The sequence below is a fragment of the Lagenorhynchus albirostris genome, chromosome 9 (genome assembly GCF_949774975.1).
Source record: "Lagenorhynchus albirostris chromosome 9, mLagAlb1.1, whole genome shotgun sequence".
NCBI classification, from domain to species: domain Eukaryota; kingdom Metazoa; phylum Chordata; class Mammalia; order Artiodactyla; family Delphinidae; genus Lagenorhynchus; species Lagenorhynchus albirostris.
Genome location: NC_083103.1, coordinates 69,340,415 through 69,365,951, shown reverse-complemented (window position 1 = coordinate 69,365,951; position 25,537 = coordinate 69,340,415). Strand labels below are relative to the sequence as shown.

Below are 25,537 nucleotides of genomic sequence, written 5' to 3'. Positions count from 1 at the left end.
AATATTTTTTTTTTTTTTTTTTTGCGGTACGCGGGCCTCTCACTGTTGTGGCCTCTCCCATTATGGAGCACAGGCTCCGGACGCTCAGGCTCAGTGGCCATGGCTCACAGGCCCAGCTGCTCCACGGCATGTGGGATCTTCCCAGACCGGGGCACGAACCCGCGTCCCCTGCATTGGCAGGCGGACTCTCAACCACTGCGCCACCAGGGAAGCCCCAAAGGAATATTTTAAAAAGCAAATTCAAATCCATAAGTTAGTAACAGTTCAAGTTAACTGCATTAAAAAAAAAAGTATTTACATCTATCCATACTTGTATACCCTATAACTGTAAATAAACTTTTGCATTTCAAAGCACTTGTCACTTATAAAGTGAAAGTTTTCAAAATGCTAGGTAAACTTTTGCTAATTATGACTTTTTAAAAACAATACTCCTTTGGAAGATTCTTTTTCCTTGTGCTTATAGTTGATCTGCAAACATTTCTCAAAGTTTCTGGAAACTTCTCTGGAAAAAAATATCTGGAAACTGGTCTGGAAGAAAATCATAGTAGACAAGGGCTAAGTGCAGACATAAGCAGCTCCATTTTGTAAACAAAGTTCCGGCCTTCCATTTTATTCCACTGAACTTCTTTGAACGGTCCACGAAGATGATTCCATTTGCTATCTTGTAAAACATCACTTTTTGGAAGGTCTTTACACTGGTTACGGGGAAACTGAACCATAATCTTGCTGCCACTTTCAGGGCCATTACGAACTGTGGAACAAAACCAAAAATTCAATATACTCATTTTCCAAGCTAGAGACAACAAAGATCACACAACTTCATTTTCCATGAGTATAAAAACCTTGTTTGTCTATCAACTTGAAAGTGCTCATGTAAAAGTGCTTTTCAGGTTCAATATGCTGAAAGAAAATTTACTAATTTATAGATACTAGGCTGGTATAAATACTCATGAATTACCATTTGCACTATAAAAATGTGGCAAGATGAATGTTGGTTTAGGAAAGTCAAATGTCCTATATACATTTTCAGAACATCATTATTTTTTTCTAAAATACTTGACAACCCAATCATTCAATGACTTGGTTAATATATACCTACTATGTGATAAACTCAAATGTTCAAAATCAGAACTGGAAAGGATGGAGGAAAGATTATTCCAAATATAAACTTTAGGTTTTAATGAGGCTTTATAACCCAGGAAAGAAGAAAAGAAATTATCAGTAAGGGCCTAGCAATGATCAAGCCTGCAGATTCACAAGCTCTGATCCTGTGGGGAAGAATTTCTGATTATCCATTCTTTCAAATATTTAGAGCAGGTATTAGAAAAGATCACACTAAAACCATATATAATTTTCAACTAGACAGTATGTATACATGCCTATCAAAGTGCCCCACTCATAGAAGGTGTTTCATAAAACACCTCTCTGTTCCATCCCTTGACCATCTTTAGGATCAAATATTATTCTTGCATATTTGCAGCAGTATAGATATTTTATCTATGTATCTGTCTATCTATTTTTGGCCATGTGGCTTGTGGGATCTTAGTTCCCTGACCACGGATTGAACCTGGGTCCATGGCAGTGAAACCATGGAGTGAAAGCACCGAGTCCTAACCACTGGACCACCAGGGAACTCCCCAGCAGTGTTTTTTTTTTTGTTTTTTTTTTTTTGCGGTATGTGGGCCTCTCACTGTTATGGCCTCTCCCGTTTCGGAGCACAGGCTCTGGACACGCAGGCTCAGCGGCCATGTGGGATCTTCCCAGACCGGGGCATGAACCCATGTCCCCTGCATCGGCAGGCGGACTCTCAACCACTGTGCCACCAGGGAAGCCCCCCAGCAGTGTATTTTTAAAAAGCATTTATCCATTAAAAGTTTTGGCATTTTTCAGGTAATCTCTTAGGAAAATGTGTTGCCAAGCAAGACATTTTTTATAACTACTAGAAAAGAGAAGTAATAATCTGTTGCTCTGAATAACAGCTATGATGAGATAAATGCTCAGTATAATTACTGCATGAACTCACCTACTGCAGAGATAAATTACTATTAAGTATAGTAACTATTAAAGCTAAATGTTAAGGCCAAACTCCCAAAGGTCTCTTCACATTCAGAGAAGCAGAAAGTACCTGAAATAGCATAGTCACCATTCGGGGAGGCCACTGTGATGGCAGAGGCATTGCCAATGCTCTCTATGGGCCCAAGGCCCACGTGATTACTGAAGCTCAGGACCTGCCAGCCCATAACCTTGGCTAGCTGCTGAACTGCATGCACCTGATGCTGTGACATCTGTGAATGAAAAAGGAACCTTCATTGACAATCAGCGTGGGTATTTACTTTGCAGTGACTTGACATCGTGACTGTAAAATAACCTTCTGTTGGGGTTTTCAGTGCCTAGCACAGGAACCCTGTCTTATGTTTGAGGAATCCTCCTGTGACCCCTGAGGGAAGCGAACAGCACCCCACCTTCTACTGCAGAAGCTAAAACAGCCTAATACTCGCTTTCCTGTCCACTGGCAGCTGGAAGACAGGCATACAACCTGAACTTGGCCAACTGGAACCTCCCACCTGGATCACTGATTATGAAGCAACAATTAAGTAGTAGCAGGGTGTGCAGCTGAGTATCTTCCATTAACCCCCTCAAGTCCACTCTCCACCCTGCTCTGTCCTGGGAGGCTGATCCATATGGCTACACTACCAGCTTTTATAACTAGGTCCTTAGCAAACAGACACTCTTGAAATTATCCTGAATGTGCCACTTATTTCCGGTTAAGACCCTGACTGGTACACGGGGCAATTCAAGAGTGCATTCTGTCCCAGCGATGAAGGCAGTAGTGCTGGGATGGCATCAGTAGTGGCACTGCCCTGGCTGTGGTTCTATCTAGCTTCCTTTGATCCTGATCCATTTGCAAGTCTTATTCTCTAGACTTCTCATCAGTTCTGGAAGCTATTCAGTAGGCTTTCAATATGTTTCTGCGTGTATGCGTAAGCCGACCAAAGCCATTTTAGGTGCAATCAACCGAGAGCTGCCATACCTCACGAATGCATTTTTTTCCCTTGGTACCACGTAAGCAATCAGTATAAAAGATTATTGCTTCTAGGATGAAGAGTGTCAGTATTTTCAAAAAATTTTATGTGAAACATAAATATGTGTTTTCTGTGAAAGATTCATTAGCATTTCAAAACCTACCCTTTCTCCCATAACTCATATTTCAATGGGTCATCACAACTCCATGAAGAAGGTAGGAAAAATACTGTTCTTACTTTACAGACGAAGAAAGAAAGGTCCAGAAAATTGTCCAGTGTCACAAAGAAGGTTTGTGACGGCACTCTCCATACTGTCCCTTAATAAGAGGAACACTTGCTTAGGGCTCAAGAGGAAAACATTCCACTTATCATTATGGAGAATGGACACTATAGCTTCGTATCTGATCTCCCTTTCTCTGGTTTTCTTGGGTTAGTAATTCTAAACTTTCACGTGGTCCTGGAGGGGTGGTATATCTTGGCTAACATGAGAAATGAAAAAAGTCTGATAGTCTCAGAACTGGTCCTGCATCTTAAATACAAACTAAGAGTAGAAACAAATCTAGGACAGTTTGTCAACACTTTCAATTAGCCCGTAGGTTGTAAAATGTGCACTAGACATTAGGTGGCAGGAAAAAATGGCTTTTTAAAAATAACTGTACTTCTTCCCCACTTTGTTCGTTCACTAGTTATGAGTGGAAGGGGCTCAAGACCTGTAGCTGTAACTGTTACCTGAGACAGAAGGAAGTCCTGCAGCTCCTGCTCCTGATGAGACAGAGTGATGACTCTTCCATCTCTGTGTACGACTCGGATCTGCTCAACTCCAATATTCAACTGCAGCTGAATGGACCTTTAGAGACACATATACTAAACATCAGAAATGTTGCAAATTACCTTACACAATGCCAAAAACCTTAACGTCAAAGAAAAAGAATATAACAGACAGTTTTGATAACCAACACCCACGGGGGAGAGTTTTCTTAGGTTCAATGGAAACCATCAGACTCTCTCTGAACTACTGTAGGCCACGAAGCAGCAGTCTACTCAGAAGGATACGGTGGGGGAAGCACAGCGTGCCAGCAGGCCAACAGCCCTTGCTCCTCTTCTACGGCAGGCCTTCCAGCTGTCAACACTGCAGCAATACACCATTGCTGCAATGAAATGAGATCCACGTTGAGAATACGTGGGACCTGCCCTGACGCAACAACCTGGTTCCTCACAGGAGCCACGCACCCTTAACAGCTCCACAGGCATGGTTTCCAGGGTGCCCACCAGAGACACTGCCCACTGTTAGAAGTCACGCCATCCTGGGAAATCCAAAGCTGTCCCCATCAGGGATTTATAATTTCTCCCAGTCCAGAACCATTTTACCAATTTGGGATCATTTCTGCCATAAGCAGTGTTGCCTAGTAACACACATGGCATCTTTCCCTATCAAGTTACTAGGAGACTAGAGCGAGAGTTAACCAAAGGTCGAATTCTCATACAGAAAGGAAAATAGGGTTTGTTAACGTCACTCTCTCCTGAAGTAATCAGCAAACAAGTCAAAATACGTACGCTCTATAAACTAAGCTAAGGTCAAACAAAGAAACTCGTAAAATAGCCAATGAATATATACGCAGATCACAAAACTCTTCCAAGCTAATTTATAAATTTTTAGCATATGACACGTACATGAAACACAAAACTCTCCAAATCAAATAACCTAGATGAACAAATGTGGGAAAAAATAGCATTATTTCTTTCCACATTTGACAGTACTTCTTTTTTTCTAACTTTGTTTTACAGCAAATATTTAAGAATAAAGCATTTTGGCAACTACCTATATAAAACTGTAATCTTGATGAAGTTTACATATTTCTTTCCAAGAAAAAACACAAAAATTCAGAAGGCTTAAAGGAAAAGACTTATAAATCTAACGAAATTTTAAAATTCTCCTTTTTTAAACAAAAAGAGGAAGAGGGATTTGTAACCACTTTGAAAAGCAAATTGGTAACATTAATCAAAATTTTAAATGTCCTTATCTTTTGACACAGCAGTTACACTTGGAGGAGTTTATCTTATAGATATGCTTACATATGTACAAATTATTTTGCTGGCATCCAACTAAAATGGTCAACAATAGAAAGTTGGGGAGCTTTAAGAAAGAGAATTACTTTCAATTTTAAATAGCATAAGATGACCCCACCAGCTATAGAAGATGGGGAAAAGGGCATTCTACACTTCCTTCTACTTCCTCTCCTGTCCTGATTCTATCAAGGCTACATTATCACAAACCTTTCTTCACAGAAGTTTAGAACGTTTACACTGGATTCTATAACCATAATCCCATAGTTGTTTGGTCTTAGTTCTAGATGTAAATAATTCAATGCTGATCAATTTTTTCTTTTCCTCTCCTTTGTGCTAAGTTTTTATTATGGAAAATTTTAAACACACACAAAAGTATAGTATAATGAAAGCCGATGACCCCGTCACCTAGCCTTAACAGTTAAAAACGTACACTAACTTTGTTTCATATATTCAACACTTCCTCTCCCACCACACCCCCAAGGCACCCCAATTATTTCATTATTTCTTTAGGTAGAGGGGGAAGAAAGCCATGATCCACTCCACCAACCTTTTCCAAGAAGTTTCAAGACTGATTTCCTTTGCATTGTATACTCTTTTCCCTTCTCTATTTGATCTTTAAATCATGTTCGTCTACTATCTTTCATTTTTATAAAAAAAGAGAATTAAAACATCCCTATTAAAATATAGTGTTATTATACTACACATTATTATAGTATATATTATTATATTCCCCGACTCCTGAGGGTGGTGATTTCGTTTCCAGTTGTGTTTTGCTCACTGAGAGACCACTGTGGCTAGTTACGTCTGCCTAAAATAAAGCAACTAAAGCTTGAAATATAAAACATACAGACCCTGATAAACATACTCACTCTCTCAGACTGACCTGGAGGAGGGGACTCAGCTCCATCTTTCTAGTTGTTAATTTTCAAAGAGGCTGAAATGGAAGCCCAAAATGTCTTTCATGGCCACCAGCTAATTATATTAACAGTTTTACTGCCCACAGTTTTACTGATATAATTGACAATGTCATTGTATTCGTTTAAGGTGTACAACATACTGGTTTGATATTTGTATATATGGCAAAATGATTACCACCGTAAGTTTTTTTAGCATCCATCACCTCACATAGTTGTTAATTTTCTTTTTCTTGTGATTATAACTTTTAAGATTACTCTCTTATCAACTTTCAAATATATAATAGAGTATTATTAACTATAGGTTCCATGCTGTACATTACTTCCCCAGAACTTAATTTATCTTATAACTGGAATTTTGTACCTTTTGACCACCTTCACCAACTCCCCACCACTGCAACCACCAATCTACTATCTGTATATTAACTTGTGATTTATGAATATAAATCAAGTAGACTGCTCCTCCAGGAATGCTGGGGACAAAAGTCATTAAGGGCATAATCATGAACTGGATTAAGACACAGGGGTTGTTTTAGGCACACTATGGAAAGGATAGGCTCTAATATAAACGGCCCTCCTCACCTCAAATACCCCAGACTAGCCACAGCCTCTAGGCAAGAACTGAAGCGGATCGGAGTCTGAGGAAGCGTGGCAGCTTTCCGCTCAAAGCTGTGGTTCCTTCTTTACCACAGCTCAAATATGTGACATTTACCTAACAGAGACTATTTTAGACATTCTTACATCTTTTTTTTTTTGGTTTATTTGTTTTTTTCCTGTGTATTTTGGCCACACCACGCGGCATGTGAGATCTTAGTTCCCCAACCAGGGATAGAATCAACGCCCCCTGCAATGGAAGCGCGGACTCTTAACCACTGGACTGCTAGCGAAGTCCTTACCTTTCATTCTTAAAAACACTCTACAGCTGACATAATTTACTTGCATGTTATGCCACCCTGGCAAATAAAAACCAAAATCTTGATATAATCACTCAGCAAACATCAATACATAAAAAGCAACTTAACATATTAAACAACTTCTTTTTGATACTTACTTGCATATTTGTTCATAGCCTTGTGATGTGATTAAGACTTTCACACTAGATTCATAAACATCATTAATATTTGACCAGTGAGCCTGTATCTGAGGATCTTCAATGCGACTTGCTAAGCTGTCAATGGTTGCAGCAGTTCTTTTAAAGAAAATAAGTTAAAATTTTTATAAAGTTACCATATAAAATAATAAGATGATAAATCACTTATCAGTTTTACGATTATTTGAAAAACAGATGACTACTTTTTGAAAATACCATCATTTGAAAAGCAAAGATTTGAAAGAAAGGTCAGATGTAGCTCTGATGTGCTGGTTCTCAGTTTCACATCACGGCACATTCTCAGGCCACGTTGATTTCCTTTTAACTCCATTTGTTTTCTGCCACTCAGAAAATCTTACCAGAACACAAGTGAGAAGTATACTTCCAGGGTACTAACCTCAGCTCTGTAAAGAATATAAGTTACTCATAATTTACTCATAATTACTCACAATCAATATCAGTACTTGATTCCTGGTAACAAGTGACTTGGGACATACCCGCACCTGGAATTATAATTCCATTACTGTCATGGAATTATAATCATTTTCAAGAGAACCTAGAGAGACTTATTGCACAATTAAAACCTATACTCCAGGAAAGATAAATATGGTAAGCATAAATGAAAAATAAGACCCTTCAAGTGATAAAAGATAAATATGGTAAATATAAATGAAAAATAAGATCCATACAGCGATAATTATGTACCAACTGCTACAATAAGTGCTTTCATGAATTATTTTAACCTTACTAACAATAGTAGACACTACTATCATTACCTGCATTTTTCAGAAGGAACAAAAGCAGTTTAGCAATGTTTAGTAACTTGCCCAAAGTTTGTAACTGTTTGGGGCACAAAACCTGAAAGTCTAACTCCAGAGCCAATAATCTTTCCTTTATATTTTATACACACTAATGAAAAGCCACTGCCTAGAACCAAAGCATCAAATATGTAAGTTAACCAAATTACTGAGATCCTCAGTTTCTAAAATGTGATTCTAGCACTTCACTGGAAAGAGAAGGAAAAGCCAGAAGGAAATGGAAGAAATGAGAACAGCCCCTGAGGACAAGGGGTTTTTACACCAACAGGCTTGGGCTTTGCTCTTTTATCCTGCTTCTACTCTAGTACTGGTTTCTTTCAATCCATTTTTAACTTTACCTTCTTTTTCTGTGATTTGTTTCCCTGGCAGTGCTTCAAAAATTTTTACAACAGATAAATATGTATGTGAGAGTTTTGATCTCAGTATTATATCTATCAACAAACTGGGAATAAAAAAGTATCTAGCAATTGAGAATTGTTAAACGAAATCATGGATTAGTCACACAATGGGCTATTACACAGCTATTAAAATATCTCTGAAGGCAGGGTATAAAACTTTATGATACCAGATTTATTAAAAAATAAAAAAGATACACATGCCCTGACACATATACTGTTGACCCATGAACAATGGGTTTGAAATGCACCTGTCCACTTATAAGAGAATTTTTTTCACTAAATAATTACTACAATATGCACAATCTTTGGTTGGTTGAATCCACGAATGCAAAACCTGGGAGAAGGAGGAACTGCCTATTTGGTGGCCGACTGTAAATTCAACTGTATAGAGAGGGTGGCACCCCTAACCCTTGTGTTGCTCAAGGCTCAAATGTATGTAAAAATATATGAACATGTTAATTGTATGGAATTATACAGATGGGTTGATACATTTGGAACATTATTTCTATATATAAGGGGAGAAAAGGGAATATTTTTAAAACTTTGCTGCTTCCAAGATTACAACTACTATTCAGAAATTTATAAGTGTTCTAAAGATAACTTTTTCCATGCCCTTCATTTATTTCAGGGAATATTTAACTTTATGGTTAATCAGAAATTTGCAAGATTAACAATATACTCAAAATAATAGCTTTTATAATGGAAAGTAACAACAATAATCTAACATATAATATTCTTACTGCTTATAAGGAACTTCTGTATATACTGTTCAATTTGATCCTAAGACCAGACTCGTATACCCCCAGTTGCCAGAGAAATAGAGGGCCACAGATATTAACTAACTTGCCCAAAGTTACTTAGCAAGTCATTGAGCCCTGGCTTAAATGCATCTTTTACCCTAAACTCCTTACTCCTTTCACTGTATCATGCTGTTGTCTCTAACATGTCTTCCTAATTCATTTTACTAAGTTTCCATTCTGAGACCAAAGACTAATATGCTAATAAAACCATGACTGTATTAACAGGAAAAAAACAAAAATCAAAAATCAAATGTCATTCACAAAAACAGTGTGCCCACACCTGTTGAGTACCACCAAGGCGCAATCGTGAATGAAGTAAAAACAGACCTCTTCACTAAGCGCCCAATAATAAAATAGAAGAGCACCCTTTAGCATTTGGAAGTGAGACATTCATTTAGGTCCAATCATGCAAGTTTTTTTTGTAAATGATGTGTATGGAAGAAAGAAAATGAGCTTTGGGGTTACATAAACGTGGGCATAAATCCTGATTTTGCTAACCTTTTAGCTGTGTAACCTTCAGCATGTTGCACAACTTCTCTGAACCCCAATCTTCTCATCAGTAGAAATGGGTTAACATGATCTGCCCCAGAGCTAAGGATTAAATAAGTCAACATATAGGAAAGTGCCGTCCAAAGTCCTAAAATGTGTGACAACCAAAAAATAGGGAAAGCTTCAAAAAAGGTTTAAATCAGTTCAGGAAGAGCATCCCATGGAGGGGTTACTGAAGAAAGTTTGGTGTCCCATGGCAGGTCCCTAGTCAGTCGTCTTTGGAAACATTAGTGCCAGTGTTAGAAACAATATATTAAGTTACATGGGCAACGGCGCTAACTAAGTCTTCCCCAAACTTGACAGGACCATCTACGACCATAAACTCTTCTACCATAGCCACTTCCATCTCCCCGGAAAAAAAATTAAAGCATGCCAAAAATAATGTAACTAATAAAGATAACTAACAAAGGAAAAAGGACTGCAATTTCAAAGAAAAATAGTAACTCTGTCCTTACCTACTCCTCAGAAATATATGCTTTGCTTGTTTAATTATTTTTTCCAGGAGCCCTTCACTTGACTGTATTGAATTAATTTCATTTTTATCAAAAGCTTGAGGACCCGAAAGTCTCATTCTCTTGTGGCCGAAAGGTGCACTTGCTGGATGCGGCATCATGATGGAACTCAAGGTCTGTTTATGAAACTGTAACAAGAACAGCCGTTTTAAACAGCCAATACCCACATATTAACTACACAACGTTCAATCAAAACATGGCTCACATTTTGGAAACATGAAAGCAATGGATCTGAACCACATATAAAGGCAGTCTTGGCACACAGATAAATGTTAACATCTACTAGGCCACATTTAATGTGAGTTTGTAAAGAGAAGGGTCCCTCTCAAGCTGCTGTTTTTATTTTAAAAGTTTTAAAGTAGAAAAACAAGTATTCTTTAATAAGTCCCATTGACAGAAAACATGAAATCAATAGATAATTATTCCACCATACCCTAGATTAGAGGTTCCCAAACCTGGCTACAACAGAACCATCTGAGGAACATAAAAAAATACTGATTCTTGCACCATCACAAATGACTGAACCAGATTTTGGGGTGAGGCAGAGAAGGCTGGAATATGTACTTCTATTAAAAGATTTTCAGGGGAGTCTTTTGAAATTATCCTAAACTGTGAACCAGCACTCTGGAAACATAGTTCTAGATGATGTGTAAGTAGAATACATCCTGAAATAACTCAAGTAATCCTTTTCACGGGCTCTGGCAAGATATTTTCCCTGATTACCCAATCAGAATACCCTCTAGCATGCATTTCTTACACCTCTCTATAAAACCTGTGGTGTACTTCTGCCATTACAAGCTATGCTTGGAGATAGAGACTGTATTCTGATTATTTCCATATTCCCTGAGCCCATAGCAAGGATCTTTCACAGCACAGCTACTGAATGTCATCGCTATATGAATAATGAGGACTCAGCAGAGGGGAGTGTGTGTACATTCACTGCTGTGGATACTCTTACCACAATGCAAGGAAAAACATTTACTTCATTACCTCTCTAATCAGTAGATGCAAATTATGCTCTAGGACATAAAGATGGTCCTCTGGACTTTGCTTCTCAGTAGCAGATTTTTGGGATTTCTTATCATTTGAAGAATGGCACAGAGAAATAGATAACTGCAAGCCTATTTATAAAAATAAGAAGGACAGATATAAATAACCTATAATATGGAAAGGCACAAACTGTTTTCATAAAGTATAATCACAGCCCATTCTCAAAAGATACATTCTGAACTTTAAGAGGACGCTTTCGTGATCAACATTTTTACACCAAAATGACTACTCATGAATATAATAAACTACCATATATTTTAACAATTCAAATTCTGTTCACCTACAATGTGGCTGCTGACTTTGAGCTGTGGCTAAAGACAGGTGAACAGAAACTATATGTTAATTTATTTCTTCTAGATGTTAAATTAAAAACGAAATGAAACACAGAGTTAACATCTGGTCTTACTGACTAGAAGACATAGCGTTCCCTGTTCCCATGAGAATCAGGATGAAATTTTTCACTCCTAATACCTATTCCCTTGACAAGATCTAAGAAGATGCTCAGAATTTATGTAAAAAACAAGTGCAGCTAATTACAAATTGATCTCTAGGTAAGTCTAACTGCTTTTGAATAATATTTTAAATTCAATCTCTACAAATTTAGGAATATTATGGATATTTAATTATGCATTTTCTAAACAGAAACACTAAGTGGAAAACATACATGTACCCCAATGTTCATAGCAGCATTATTTACCATTGCCAAGATATGGAAGCAAAGTAAGTGTCCATCAACAGATGAATGGATAAAGAAAATGTGGTGTATATGCAATGGAATACTACTTGGCCATAAAAAAGAATGAAATTTTGTCTTCTGCAACATGGGTAGAGTTTGAGAGTATTATGTTAAGTGAAATTAGTCACAGAAAGACAAACACTGTATATCACTTATATATGGAATCTAAAAAATAAAACAAACTAGTGAATATAACAAAAAATAAACAGACACACGATAGAGAGAACCTAGTGGTTACTAGTGGGGAGAAGGAGGCAGGAGGGACAATGTAGGGACAGGGGATTAAGAGGTACAAACCACTATGTATAAAATAAATAAGTTACAAGGGTATATTGTACAACACAGGGAATATAGCCAATATTTTATAACAACTATCAATGGAATAACCTTTAAAATTTGTGACTCACTATGTTGTACACCTGAAACTTATATAATATTATACATTAACTATACCTCAATAAAAAAATAAAAAATAGGGACTTCCCTGGTGGCAAAGACTCCATGGTCCCAATGCCAGGGGCCTGAGTTCGATCCCTGGTCAGGAAACTAGATCCCACATGCATTCCGCAACTAAGAGTTCGCATGCCACAAATAAGCCACAACTGAGGAGCCCACCTGCTGCAACTAAGGCCCAGCGCAAACAACCAAATAAAAAAATAAATAAAATATTTAAAAAAATTAAAATAAAAAAAATTTTTTTAAACTAAGCATTTTCTAATTGACAGCTCATTTAGACAATAAGACAGGATCCCTGAAAAATCTTCCACAAATGGTGCTGGCACAGACACCTCAAAGCAATTGTTACTCAATAACAGCCTTGCTAGGACAAACTTTAACTTATATTGTTTATAAAGCCCAGGAGTGACATTACTGAGGACCCAGAACAGAGTCAGCAGTGCAGACTGTGTTGCATACTTCATTGGCTGTTATTACGGACCTCACACTACCTCTTTGCTCTAACTGTTCCTTCAGCACACCCAAATAGCTACCCACTCTGTCCTGTTCCCCAAACCACAAAGTCCTAATTATAAATCTCAAAAGGGTAGGCTGCACTTACTTGGAAAGGGCTGAGAGATAATCTGGTTTTTCACCACAATGTGAGGGATCTGTGATTTAATTTGAACAGCTTCCCGAGAGAGCTGTGCAAAAATTTCTTTACATAAGAGAACATTTTGTGCTGCTTCTAATTTCGTCTGCCAATGTGGGGAACCTGAAAGACAGGGACATACGTATATATTAATTAACTAATTATACTAGGTATTAACTAGCTTAAATGATGATTTGGATACATATGACAAAAGTTTAGAAAACAGTGCGTTATGGCATATAAAACATTTTACTTCTTTTACACAGAGAAAACTGGTAAATAAGTTCAATCTTTAAAAAAAGATCACACAGCTATTCACTAATGGTTAATTAACAAATTATAAATACTTACATTTCCAATTGCTCTTATTCCTAAGTACCTATTTTTCCTATCTATGTTTATCTTCAGTTCATTTGTAAATATAAGCTTAGATAAGACCAGAAGTTAGAGGATAGAACATAACTATACCTGGTTTGGATTTAGGCAAAGGTCGTTTGAAGAGGTTAACTGTGCCAAGATCACCTATGTCCGGAGCCTGTTTTTGAATTGAAACCTATGTGATGATAATAACATGAAAAAATGTTAGCACATCAGCTTCTGGGCTATTAGTAAGAAATTACTTGAAAAATACTTTGACAAATACCTTGATATATGCAGAGCCCTCTAAATCACTAGGAATCTGGACATCGAGGGGACAGTAATCTTCAGGTATTTTCTTGTCCAGATCAATGTCTGTATTCTTTATTACTTCAAATGTACCATGATGGGGAAACAGAGATCCTAAAGGCGTATTCAGAATAGCAAAATGAAAACCAGTTAACATGTTAATTTAACACAAATTATTAAGGGTATAATATTTCACATACACATCACTGAAGCATAAATTAAGTTCCTATGAAAAACGTGTGTTTTGGAGGAAGGGAGAGGCGTGGTAAACAAAAGGAAGTAAGGAAGCAGGAGAAAAGAGTTATTTACCTTAAAAAAATAACACGCCTTAGTCTAATGGTATCATAATAATATGAACTCTACAGGCCATCCAAACTGTTTTATTCAAATGGAGTTTTGACAAAATGAATATAATTCTAGAAAATACTTCCATAAATTTAAACTTTGGAGATTAAAAACTTCTGGAGCTCAGTCTCTGTAATATGGTTGCAATTAAAGGGTTCTGAATTCAGTAAGAGAAGGACAAAAGGAAAGTGTGTATACCACCGTTTTTTCAACCAATTCCTAGACTTTCATGTGATGTCTTTTTATGTAGGGCATAAGTTTGGGATAGTTGTTTTGGGCTGCTGAATTGCCAGAGGAGTGGGTAGATAAATGTAACTGCTGTTTTATAACAGGGGAAGATGTTCAAGATTTTCTTGCAGTTAAAACCAGAATGTAATCAAATCCTTTTATAACACAGGTGACTATCCCATAGAGAGAAATTAGGTAAAGTTCTTGCACATAATTATTTGTTGGGAAGAGCTTACAGTGTTCAAAGCCAGATAGCACTGCTTCTACAGACTACCTAATGTAAAAATGTCTTTGTCATCTCGAATTCATCTTTGTGGTAGAACTTTACCTTCAGAATTCAAAATTTCCCAATTCACATCAACGTTAAGGCATGTAGGTCCTCCAGTACTTAACTACCTCAATTTACCTTCCTTTAATTTTGGGATAATGATGGCTTGCTCTGACAAATGAATCCTTTTAAAATATCACTCTACTATTGTTACCCCAGTGATCACAGCCAGGGCTCCTTGCTTTTTTATCCCTTGACATTCAAAGTTTTTACCCCATTGAACTGTGACTCATAAACTTTTACTGTATCCTCTGAATATACTTCAGCAGCTTAAAGACAGTACCATAATTACCTCGAAAAACCTGCTATTATATATCATAGCTCAACAACAAAGAATGTATACCAAAAGATATTCAAGATTAAACTCTGATATACTTCAACAAAGTATATTCCTTAAGTTAGTGTTGCAACCCTGGCTGAATAGAAAAAGGAAGGCGAAGTGTTTTCACCACTGTTTCTCCTCACCCAGGATATGAAAACAGCTTAGCAGACTTTAGGGAGAAAAACAGAATAAGGAAGAATAGAGAAGTTTCTTTTCTCCATTTATGCCCAGTTTTTGAGGGTTACTGGTAAGCCTGTGATTGAGGACTCTAACCCTACCTCCTTATTTCTGACTTAAATGTCAATTATGGTTCAGGGTGTATGAGCACATAAACCCTATCTCTAAACTTTCAATTAAATTTATCTAAAGTGTTTCCAAATTGAATATAAACTATTTATACATATATTTACATAGGTTGTGATAAGGGTAATTTTAACTTTTTCAGGCTTATGGGCACAGAAATTAAAACTTCAAAACGTAACATGTAACTGAGAAATAATATTATTACAGAAGAATATGTGGGAGTTCCCTGGCAGTCCAGTGGTTAGGACTCGGCACTTTCACTGCCAAGGGCCCAGGTTCAGTCCCTGATCTGGGAACTAAGATCCCACAAGCCACGCGGTGGGGCCCCGCTTCCCACCCAAAAAGGTAACATTACAACCTACCATTTATAGTTTTTGAAAAACTATATTTTAAACAACAATCTATACCTGCACTTCTGTAGCTCAGATCTCCAAGAATTTTATCTCCAACTTTTCTAAGTTTCCAGTGTTGCCTCAGTCTCAAAAGCTCAGAATTGAAGTCTCTTTGTAGCTTATTTTCTTGGTTTTCAGTGACTGATTTAGTCAGTCTTTCTGCCCCCTTCAGTAGGATTTGTGCTGCTCCCGCAAGTGACTTCTTTTTAGATATCAACTGCAACGTCTGAGGATTCTATCAAAAACAATCCAAAAGTGTAGCTCTGTATTATTTTTTAAATGATTTTAAAATGATACACTTTTCTCAACAATAAAATACCTACTCAAGGGAAAATTTAAAAATTAAAGAAAAGCACAGAGAAGGGCAAAAAGCACATATAATAATGTTTTTTTTTTTAAAAAATAACCACAACCTATTTCTTTGGTCAACTCAAATAAAGATTTGTGTTAAACCAAATCACCAGTGGACTATAAATCAGAACTTAACACTGCATCAACCTGGCCCAGCCTAGGTTAGGTTCCACTCTCTGTACTGCCATTCCTCTCCTATGTATGCCACTCTCCCCCCAACCCACACGTACACTCTTTCGAGGCACTCAGTACACTTCAGATCAAAGTCCATAACTGGAAAACTGATGAGAAATCAAAATCTATGTATTATATATATCCACAATCACTACCAATTCATGTAGACATACTTCCAAAAAGCCAAGTTTAATAAAAGTTTTCTGGCTGCTGCATAAGATTCAAAATAATAAAGTTTCATAAAAATGTCACAATTTTTTGATCATATTACAGTACCGGATTTTGAGTTTTTGGAGAACTCAAGAGAGTTAATCTTTAAATCTTCATCTGGACTTAATTTTGCATTTAAGGAAAAGGAAACAATGGGCACACAGTCTAAAAGATGGTCCTAGGACTTACGAAAACGGCACCATTATTCAATCAAATCCCACAAATACCTGTTTTGGAGGAAGTGCATCCTGAGAGACAGGATCAAGAGTCATAAATTTTTTATCCCTAACAATACTGAGAACGTCATAGAGAACACACATCTCTGTCAGGGCACTTCTCAAATTGTTCCTCACTGAATCCCAAGGCCAAAGGGAAGGTTGAAATTTCACCAACCCTAAAAAGAGAAAGAAAAAAAGAGAAATACATAGGTATTAGTTATAGAAGGCTCATTTAGAGGTTTAAAAGTACTAAAAGAAGAAATAATGAATTCTATTTTAAATTGTTCCCTATTTTATCTCATTCTCTCCACTCTTTCTTGAATCTTGGTTAACATTTAAGTTAGTATTCCTACAATGTCAAAACAAATATGATATCTAATTTCCTAAGTTAACTCTAACATTACAACATGATAGGCTTTCAACTTGTAAAATTTATGCAAGCCTTCTTAATAACTTTTTTTCTTCCAGCTTTCAAAACCTGAAAAAGTAATTGTTGAGTTTCCAATACACAGAAAAGTACACAAATAAAAATGACCTATAATGGCAGCATTCAGATAGTAAACACTAGTAACACATCTTCCAACCTCTTAATCACTTTTAAAAATTAAATTTCATGAATACAGGCTCATCGTACAGAGTTCAAACAATAGAGTTATAGAGTAAAAAGTGCAAGTTTCCCTTTATTCCCCACCCCTAATTCTCTCCCCTCCTGACAGGCAGTCACCATTAACAGTTGGGGCGTACCCGTCCAAATGTTCTCCTATGCATTTACATACATATACTCCCATTTTTCTATTGCTTGCTTCTCCCCGCCACCCCACCAAGTTAATATGTCCTAGAGACACTTCCCGATCTACTTCATCCTTTTAACACTGTATGATATTCTGGAACATCAGTGTACAGTAAGTTTACTCATTTCTGTTTAATTGTCATGGAGATTGGTTGCAACAACGCTAGCAGTGGTAAACATCTTGAACACACATCTGTGTATACGTCAACTTTTTCTGTAGGTTAAATCATTAGCCATGATATTAGTGGTTCAAAAGAGATACACACTGGCAGTTCCCTGGTGGCCTAATGGTTCGGATTCCAGTTTTCACTACCATGGCCCGGGTTCAATCCCTGGTGAGGGAACTGAGATCCCACAAGCCGCGAGGCGTGGCCAAAAACAAACAAAAACAAGCAAACAAACAAAAGAGATGAACATTTAAAGATTCTGATACATACTGAACTGCCAAACTGTCACCCAAAAAGGCTCTAAAGGGCTTCCCTGGTGGCGCAGTGGTTGAGAGTCCGCCTGCCGATGCAGGGGACACGGGTTCGTGCCCCGGTCTGGGAAGATTCCACATGCCACGGAGCGGCTGGGCCCGTGAGCCATGGCCGCTGAGCCTGCGCGTCCGGAGCCTGTGCTCCGCAACGGGAGAGGCCACAACAGTGAGAGGCCCGCGTACCGCAAAAAAAAAAAAAAAAAAAGGCTCTAAAAATTCACATTCCCAATACGAGATATTAACAATCTTTTTAAATTGCTACTAATCTTACGCATGAAAATAGTATCTTAATGATATTTTCATTTGCTTCTCCCTACTAGTGTGAGAGCTGAAGTCTTTCCTCTGTGAGCAAACTGTTTATATCTTTGGCCTATTTTTCCAATGAATTGCCTTTTTCTTTTCAGTTTCAAGGGACTCTTTGAACATAAGGGGTATCAACCACTTGTGTGTCATATGTGTTGCATATACTTTTCCCAGTCTGTCATTTATCTTTTTACTTTGTTTATGGCATATTTTTCCATTATTATTTTAAAATTTTATGTAATTAATATACCTATTATTATACCTATCTTTTCCTTTATAATGTCTGTGTTTCCTATCTTGCTTAAGAAGATCTCTCCTAATCCCGAAGTTATATGATTATAACTTCTTTCCAATATTTTGTTTTATTCTCTTCACTTGCATTTCAATCCTTGCGGAAATATTTCTGTGTGAGGTCTGAGGTAGTATTTACCTTTTATTCCCAAACGGATCCCTAATTGTCCTAACACGACTGGCTTGAAATGCCATCTTTAAATGCCCATTTACACAGGGTTTCTTCACATAACTAATTCAAGAACTGTTAATGTTTTTTTATTCTTGACAATAAGAATACAAAAACCACACATACTTCTATAATCCTCTCCTAACTAGTTTTATTTTCCTTATAATCCATTTACTATATAGCATCCAGAGTGATCTTTTGTAAACAAAATCATCTGTCTACTTAAAATCCTTCAAACTTTCAGCTGTCGTTCTAATAAAAAGTAAATGCTTATCCTGGCCTACATGATTTGGCCTCTGCCTACCTCTTAGATCTTATCACATACTCCAGTCAATACAAATCGCCTTTCAGTAGGTGTTACTATAATCATCCACCTTGCACAGGGAAACAAAGTAACTAGTCCAAGGCCCCATAGCTAATACGTATCACAGCCGAGATGTGAACTACAGGGCTCTGAACCAGGGTGTGCCACACTACAGACGCTCTACTAAAAACGTAAACACTTCACCAGTGACAGTGTCCCTCAAGCGCTCCCACTCAAGGAAACCTGCAGAAGAATAAGGTGTATTAAGAGTCATGCAGTGCCCTAAATTGTCCAGGTGACGAAGAGCACAATTAAATGTTCCGCGTACCTGCGTTCGAAGTACTTCCACGCACAGCATCTCACCTGGCGCAGGAGAGGCAGAGTGACATTACCTGGGCGGGTACCGGGACCCCCAGACCCGCCCAGTAGACTCGAGCAAAAGACACGGGCCTTACCTTCCTCGTCGTCCTGATCCGCGCTGGACCCGGCGCCCGCCCAATCCTGCGCGTCGCCATCTGCCCCCGCCGCCTCCTCCTCCTCGGAGCCCGAACCCTGGCTGAAGTCGATCCGCTGGGCCAGACGCGCCAGATTCTGGGACATGGACAGCGGCTGCAGGTACGTCTCAGTGCCATCCAGGCCCACCTCCTGGACCTGCTTCTCGCAGGCAGACTCAATGCTGATCCGCACAGCGCGCACCCCAGACATGCTGGCGGCGTTGGCAGGACCCCAGCGCCAGCCGAAAACCGAGGGAGGAAGTATGTGCGCCTCTGTGGGGAGCCGGGAACCCGGGAACCCGGGAACCGCACCTTGGAAGAGCTTTTGGGAAACCAAACGCTGCTCTAGAGCCGGAAACAAAGACGAGAGTGCTGAGACTTCCCCAGAATGCACTGCAGGCCCCTTCGCGCTCCCCTCTTCCCCCCTCGTTGGAGTCTCGCGGAAGGAAACCGGCCGACACGGGAACTCTGCACTTCCGGACGAGCGCTTCCGGTGAATCCCACTACGTCGTCCGGAGAAGCTTCCTGGGCTGTAAGAGGCGTGGCTGGCGGTGGGAGGGTGGGATTCGGGTGCAGAGAGCTTGGGGAGGCGGGTCCCTGGTGCCCACCTCTGTTTTAAGTGTTGCTTGTTGGAAGGTGATGTTGGATAGAAGGATGAAGACGACCGAAAAGAGGCAGGGAAAAGGAGATGAATGGGCCCCTGGATCCTAGCTACGAGAGGCCCTCTGAGAGTGCTGAGATTTGAGGGCTTACACCTGGGGTAGAAACAACATGTCTGAAGAGTTAGAAAATAAGGGCGTAGTTTGAGGAAAACAATTAATTGTGCTTATCACTACTTAAAATTATACTGCATAATTAGTTTGTTATCTAAACTCCCGTTAGTGGTAAACTCCATGACGGAGACTATCTCTGACGTGTAATATGCGCATATTTCTTTCATGCCTGAGTTAAAATAATATTTATAAGATTAAGAAGCACTGATGTGGGCGTGGGGGTGGTGGGATGAATTGGGAGATTGGGATTGACATATATATACACTAATATGTGTAAGATAGATAACTAATAAGAACCTGCTGTATAAAAAACATAAAATTCAGAAAAAATATTTAAAAAAAAAGAAGCACTGTTGAGTCCCTGAGAAAGTATTTCATCAGTAGTAATTCCACAGGGGAAGATGAATTCTTTTATGTTACAAAACTCTACTTAATTTAAGGAATTATGTATATCATTTATCATGAGTCTCTCCAAGTTTTGTGCTAAGGTATATTTAAGTTTTTCAACTCCTTTTCTAAGGTATTTAGGAAAATACAGTTGTCATGGTGTCAGTCTCTACCTAAACAATATATGTGGGGTGTTTGTTGGGGGTGTGTGTGAATTTTCGAGGGAGGAAGCTCAACGTTGGCAAGCTCAACAGATTCTGCTGGACAGTCATGTTTGAGAACTACTTTATGCATAAGTTTGTAAAAGATTTTAATACCTTATTTCAAAATTTGATTAATATTTATCTTGGGCTCTATTTGTGCCAGTCACTGTGCTAAGTGTTTTAAACATATTTCTCCTTTAATCTTTATAAGGTGCTCATACTTATGCAGTTTGGCTGGGGCGTCTGCTGTCTCAGCTGGGCTTGACCTGAGGGTCAGCTGATCTAGGCTGGGCTCAGCTGGTTGCTTCTACTTCAAGTTATAGGTCTACAGGCCATTTAGAAGACTGTGCCATGTGTGTCTCATTCTTCTTGTACTAGCAGGCTGGTCAGGGTATGTCCTTCTCATGGAGATGGTAGAGTCACAAGATGTAAGCCTTGCCTGCATTACATGTCTAAAATCCACAAGTCCCATGGCCAAACCCAAAAGTCAAGGGTGGGAGAGGGGTTACACTCAGATTTTTCAGTTGCAGAAACTGCAGAGTTACATAGAAAGGGGTGTGGATGATGGGAGGAGCAGGGCCAACCATCAGTCACATATGGAAAATAATCCAGTTGCATTCCCTTATCTCACATCCTAAATAAAAATAAATTCCAAATGGAGTAAAGATCTAAGTGTAAAAAACAGTGAAGTCGTCTGCAGACTAAGATACACATAAGGTATATACATACCTAAGTCCTGCTTAGAGGGAAGTGTTCTATAAAAAATATTTGTCAGGGGGCTTCCCAGGTGGCGCAGTGGTTGAGAGTCCGTCTGCCGATGCAGGGGACACGGGTTCGTGCCCTGCTCCGGGAAGATCCCACATGGCGCGCAGCGGCTGGGCCCGTGGGCCATGGCTGCTGAGCCTGCGCGTCCGGAGCCTGTGCTCCGCAACGGGAGAGGCCACAACAGTGAGAGGCCCGCGTACCGCAAAAAAAAAAAAAAATTTTGTCAGATTTTGAGGGTTCATGGAGCTCAAATCTACGAAAGGGAAGAACTGAACCCCACACCATCTTTCAGGATTGAGGAGGCAGAGATCTGCCAGGCTCTGAATTAAAATCCCGGAAGTAACAGAGTAACAGACTCTAGGTAGAAGTGGCCTGAGTTTTATTTAAAATGCAACTGAGCCCCAACCCAGCTCCTTCTCTGATTACAATGAGCTAATCAGTCTCACACTTCATCTGCCTAGCAAAAGAAAGGTGGAAATCCTCACTGGTGAAAGATACCATCTTAGCAGTAGTAAGGGGTAGGAAAGAGTGACTGATAAAACATAAGCAAAGACAAATAATAGGAACTAATTCATGAATGATCAAAACATTGGTGATGGAAGACAAGGACTTTAACAGATTAGTATGTTAAAAAAAAATAGAGGACTTTTCTGGTAGTCCAGTGGTTAAGACTCCGTGCTTCCCATGCAGGGGGCATGGGTTCAATCCCTGGTCAGGGAAGTTCTGCATGCTGCACAACCAAAAAAAAAAGGAAAATGGACAAAATGGATGAAAAGATGGGCAGTTTCAACAGAAAAATTTCAGTCTATAAAAAAAAAAGATCAAATGTACATTCTAGACTAAAACCTAGATGCAATTAATAACCCAAGGTTTACTAAGAGATTTGACACAGCACAGAAAAGTATTAGTGAACTCAAAGATTGGACAATGGAAAAGTCCAAAACACAGAACGGAGTGTAAGATAATTTGGGATACACATTCAAAATTCTTACAGACATTAATAAGCTAATAAGGGAATACTGTGAATATCACCCCTTTTCCTGCTTCCTCTGGCCACAAATACCAGTTCTTCTTAGTTTTAGTGCCCTACACCCCAGACTGTAATGTAGTTCTTCACAGCTGGGGCCACCCTCCAGATGAAGCACCAAGAGAAAAGAGAGAAAAATGGGACCACAAGAAACCCATTTCCTGATTCCTCTGGAATCATTTTTCCTTGGTGTTTTAGGTAACAGCTACCCTGATACCACTGGTACAGCAGTGCAGCTCTGACTGCACTGGGACTAGCCTCTGGGCAGAGCCAAGACATAAAAAAGAAACAAGAAAAAAATGGAGACTTTCACACTGTGGCCTGCTGAGGCTCCCTTTCCTGGTTCTCTGGCCAAAAAGAACTGTCTCTTGGGAGTTTTTGCTGTCCATGCCCATTGCGTAGTTCTGTGACCCCGACTGCCTCGGATAAAAGAGGAAAGAAAAATCAGGAAACTCATCATCAGTATTGTTCATTCTTCAAGTTTTGACTTCCCTCTTCAACCATTCAGTCAAAATGGTTTAATTTTCAACAGTGTTCTGGGAGTTGCTTTTTGTATTTTATCCAAGATTTTGTATTTTGGAATTGTGGAAGAAATAGCCTGTTGTGGGCTTATTCCATCTTGGCCAGTACCAGAAATTCATGTGTTCTTTAGTAAATTTATTTTTGTGTTTGTGATATGAAGTATCCTCTAATGTACAATACCTTACAGGGTAATACTGATAGGACTTATTCTTTTTTATTTTAATTATTTGTTCATATGTCAGTCAGTGTCCCGTCCCTGCTGACTGGGGTAGGCCTGGTACAATGCTTGGCACATTGATGGTGTTCAGTAAATTGTCCTGGAATGAATGGTAGAACAAGCCACACGGAGGCATCACAGAGAAACTAAAAGGAAGCTGGGCTTTTAAAACCAAAAGCAAATGAGAGTCTGCTTTTATTTTTTTTAATATTTATTTATTTATTTGGCTGCGCCAGGTCTTAGTTGCAGCACACGGGATCTATTTCCCTGACCAGGGATCGAACCTGGGCCCCCTGCATTGGGAGTGCAGAGTCTTAACCACTGGACCACCAAGGAAGTCCCCCTGTCCCATATATTTTAAAATGAACTGGTGAGGCTCTATAAAAGCCCTACTGGGATTAGACTGATGTTGAATTGAATTTATAGGTTTGAGAATTGATACTTCTGTGAGATTGCATCTTCCTGGATGTACATGTTTATTTTGATTTCTTTGAGTTTTCAACAGTTTTATAATTTTCTCCATAAAGGTTATATATAATTTTTGTTAAATAAAAATACTGCTGTGTACTTTTGGTAACATTGTAATTGGTATCCTTTTCAGATTTCCTTTTTTTTTGGTTTTGACCATGCCACCGAGGCTTGCAGGATCGTAGTTCCCCAGTTAGGGATCTAATCCCGGTCCTTGGCCCCGAGAGCACGGAGTCCTAACCACTGGACCGCCAGGGAATTCCTGCCAGATTTACATTTTTAACCTATTTTTTGTTGGTATGCAGAAATACAACTCATTATTGTATATTGATTTTACATTTAGCAACTTTTTTTTCCCTTGTTGAAGTATAGTTACAATATTGTGTTAGTTTCATGTGTACAGCAAAGTGGTTCAGTTATATATATATTTTTTCTCAGATTATTTTCCATTATAGATTATTACAAGATATTGAATATAGTTCCCTGTGTTATACAGGAAACCCTTGTTTCTTATCTATTTTACGTATAGTAGTGTGTATCTGTTAATTCCACACTCCTAATTTATCCCTCCCCCACCCGCTTCCCCTTTGGTAACAGTAAGTTTGTTTTCTGTGTCTGAGTCTGTTCCTGTTTTGTATATAAATTCATTTGTATTATTTTTTAGTATATGTGCTGCCGAAGCGAGCACATTTGTATTTTTTAGATTCCACATTTAGGTGAAATCATACATTTGTCTTTGTCTGACTTACTTAGTATGATATTCTATAGGTCTATCCATGTTGCTATAAATGGCAGTATTTCATTCTTTTTCTATGGCTGAGTAATATTTATATTTAGGAACCTCTTTGAACTCAGTCTGATAATTTAACTATAGAGTCTCTTGGGTTTTCGAAGAAGTCAATCATGTTTTCTGCTGAAAAAATTATTTTTTCCTTCCTTTTCAGTTGTTATACCTATTCTGTCTTTGTCTTCTTTTCCTAGTTGAAACTCCAGTAGTTAATGATATTGGGCATCCTTGTCACATTCCTAAAGTGAATATAGTATTAACATAATTTTGCAAATATCTAGCTAGCTAGCTTTTTAAAAATTGCTTCTCGCAATATGCGCTAGATGTTAGCTTCACGGAGTTCAGGTGATCCTATTTTGTTTACAATGGCCTCTGCCATTTTTTGAAAATACCAAGTCCTCTTCTGCCTCTGAGCCTTTAAATCTGCTGGAAAGGATGTTCCTCCAAATAACTTCATAATAATGGCTCACTCTCTCAGTTTTTTCAGGCCTTTGTTCAAATGTCTCTTTATCAGAGGCTATCCCCGATCTCTCGCTATAAAATGTGTCATAGAGTCTGAGTCCACCTTTGATGTTTGATTGCCGACAGCTGTTAAGCCTTACCCCACTCCTTCCTCCCCTTCTGCCCCACGTTTGTGCAGTAAAGCCTGGCTGCTTCTTGCATGGCCACCTGTGGGAAATTCAAACTGCATGCAGAACCATCACCCTGGCCCTACCCTGTAACCACCATAAAACCCCCAAGCCAGTCTCCTCTCTCTGTTCTCTCAGGCCATTTTTGGACTTGCTTGGGAGCTGCCCTGCTTTCCCCAGAAAGCCTTATTATGGGAATAATAAAGTCTGTCATAGACCCTTGGTATGTGTGTGACTTCATCAGTCTCAACATCTGAGCTGAATTTTGGGTGGGAGTCCACCATTTCTCAGTGTGGATGCCCACAACAAAATAACATCCTCCTTCACAGTCCATCTTCTGCTTTATTTT

General features: G+C 38.7%; 1 protein-coding gene and 1 non-coding gene across 4 annotated transcripts; both read right to left on the bottom strand.

The window, feature by feature from the left end:
• Window positions 1-230: 230 nt before the first annotated feature.
• MED17 (mediator complex subunit 17) lies at window positions 231-19,781 on the bottom strand. Of its 3 annotated transcripts, none has more exons than XM_060160227.1 (12): window positions 19,372-19,781; window positions 16,591-16,757; window positions 15,644-15,863; window positions 13,688-13,824; window positions 13,513-13,597; window positions 13,015-13,167; window positions 11,162-11,292; window positions 10,115-10,299; window positions 7,056-7,193; window positions 3,753-3,870; window positions 2,144-2,285; window positions 231-751 (listed from the first exon to the last, which is right to left on the bottom strand). In XM_060160227.1, exons 1-12 carry the CDS (start codon window positions 19,619-19,621, stop codon window positions 540-542), a joined length of 1,938 nt encoding a protein of 645 aa, XP_060016210.1. In that variant the 5' UTR covers window positions 19,622-19,781; the 3' UTR covers window positions 231-539. The 3 variants fall into 3 exon arrangements, with proteins under 3 accessions (XP_060016210.1, XP_060016211.1, XP_060016209.1); XM_060160226.1 differs by having other exon boundaries at window positions 232-751; window positions 2,126-2,285; XM_060160228.1 differs by lacking the exon at window positions 2,144-2,285.
• A 3,786-nt stretch (window positions 19,782-23,567) lies between these two features.
• TRNAG-CCC (transfer RNA glycine (anticodon CCC)) lies at window positions 23,568-23,640 on the bottom strand. Its single transcript has one exon. It is a non-coding gene; the product is annotated as a tRNA-Gly (tRNA).
• Between the last annotated feature and the right edge of the window lie 1,897 nt (window positions 23,641-25,537).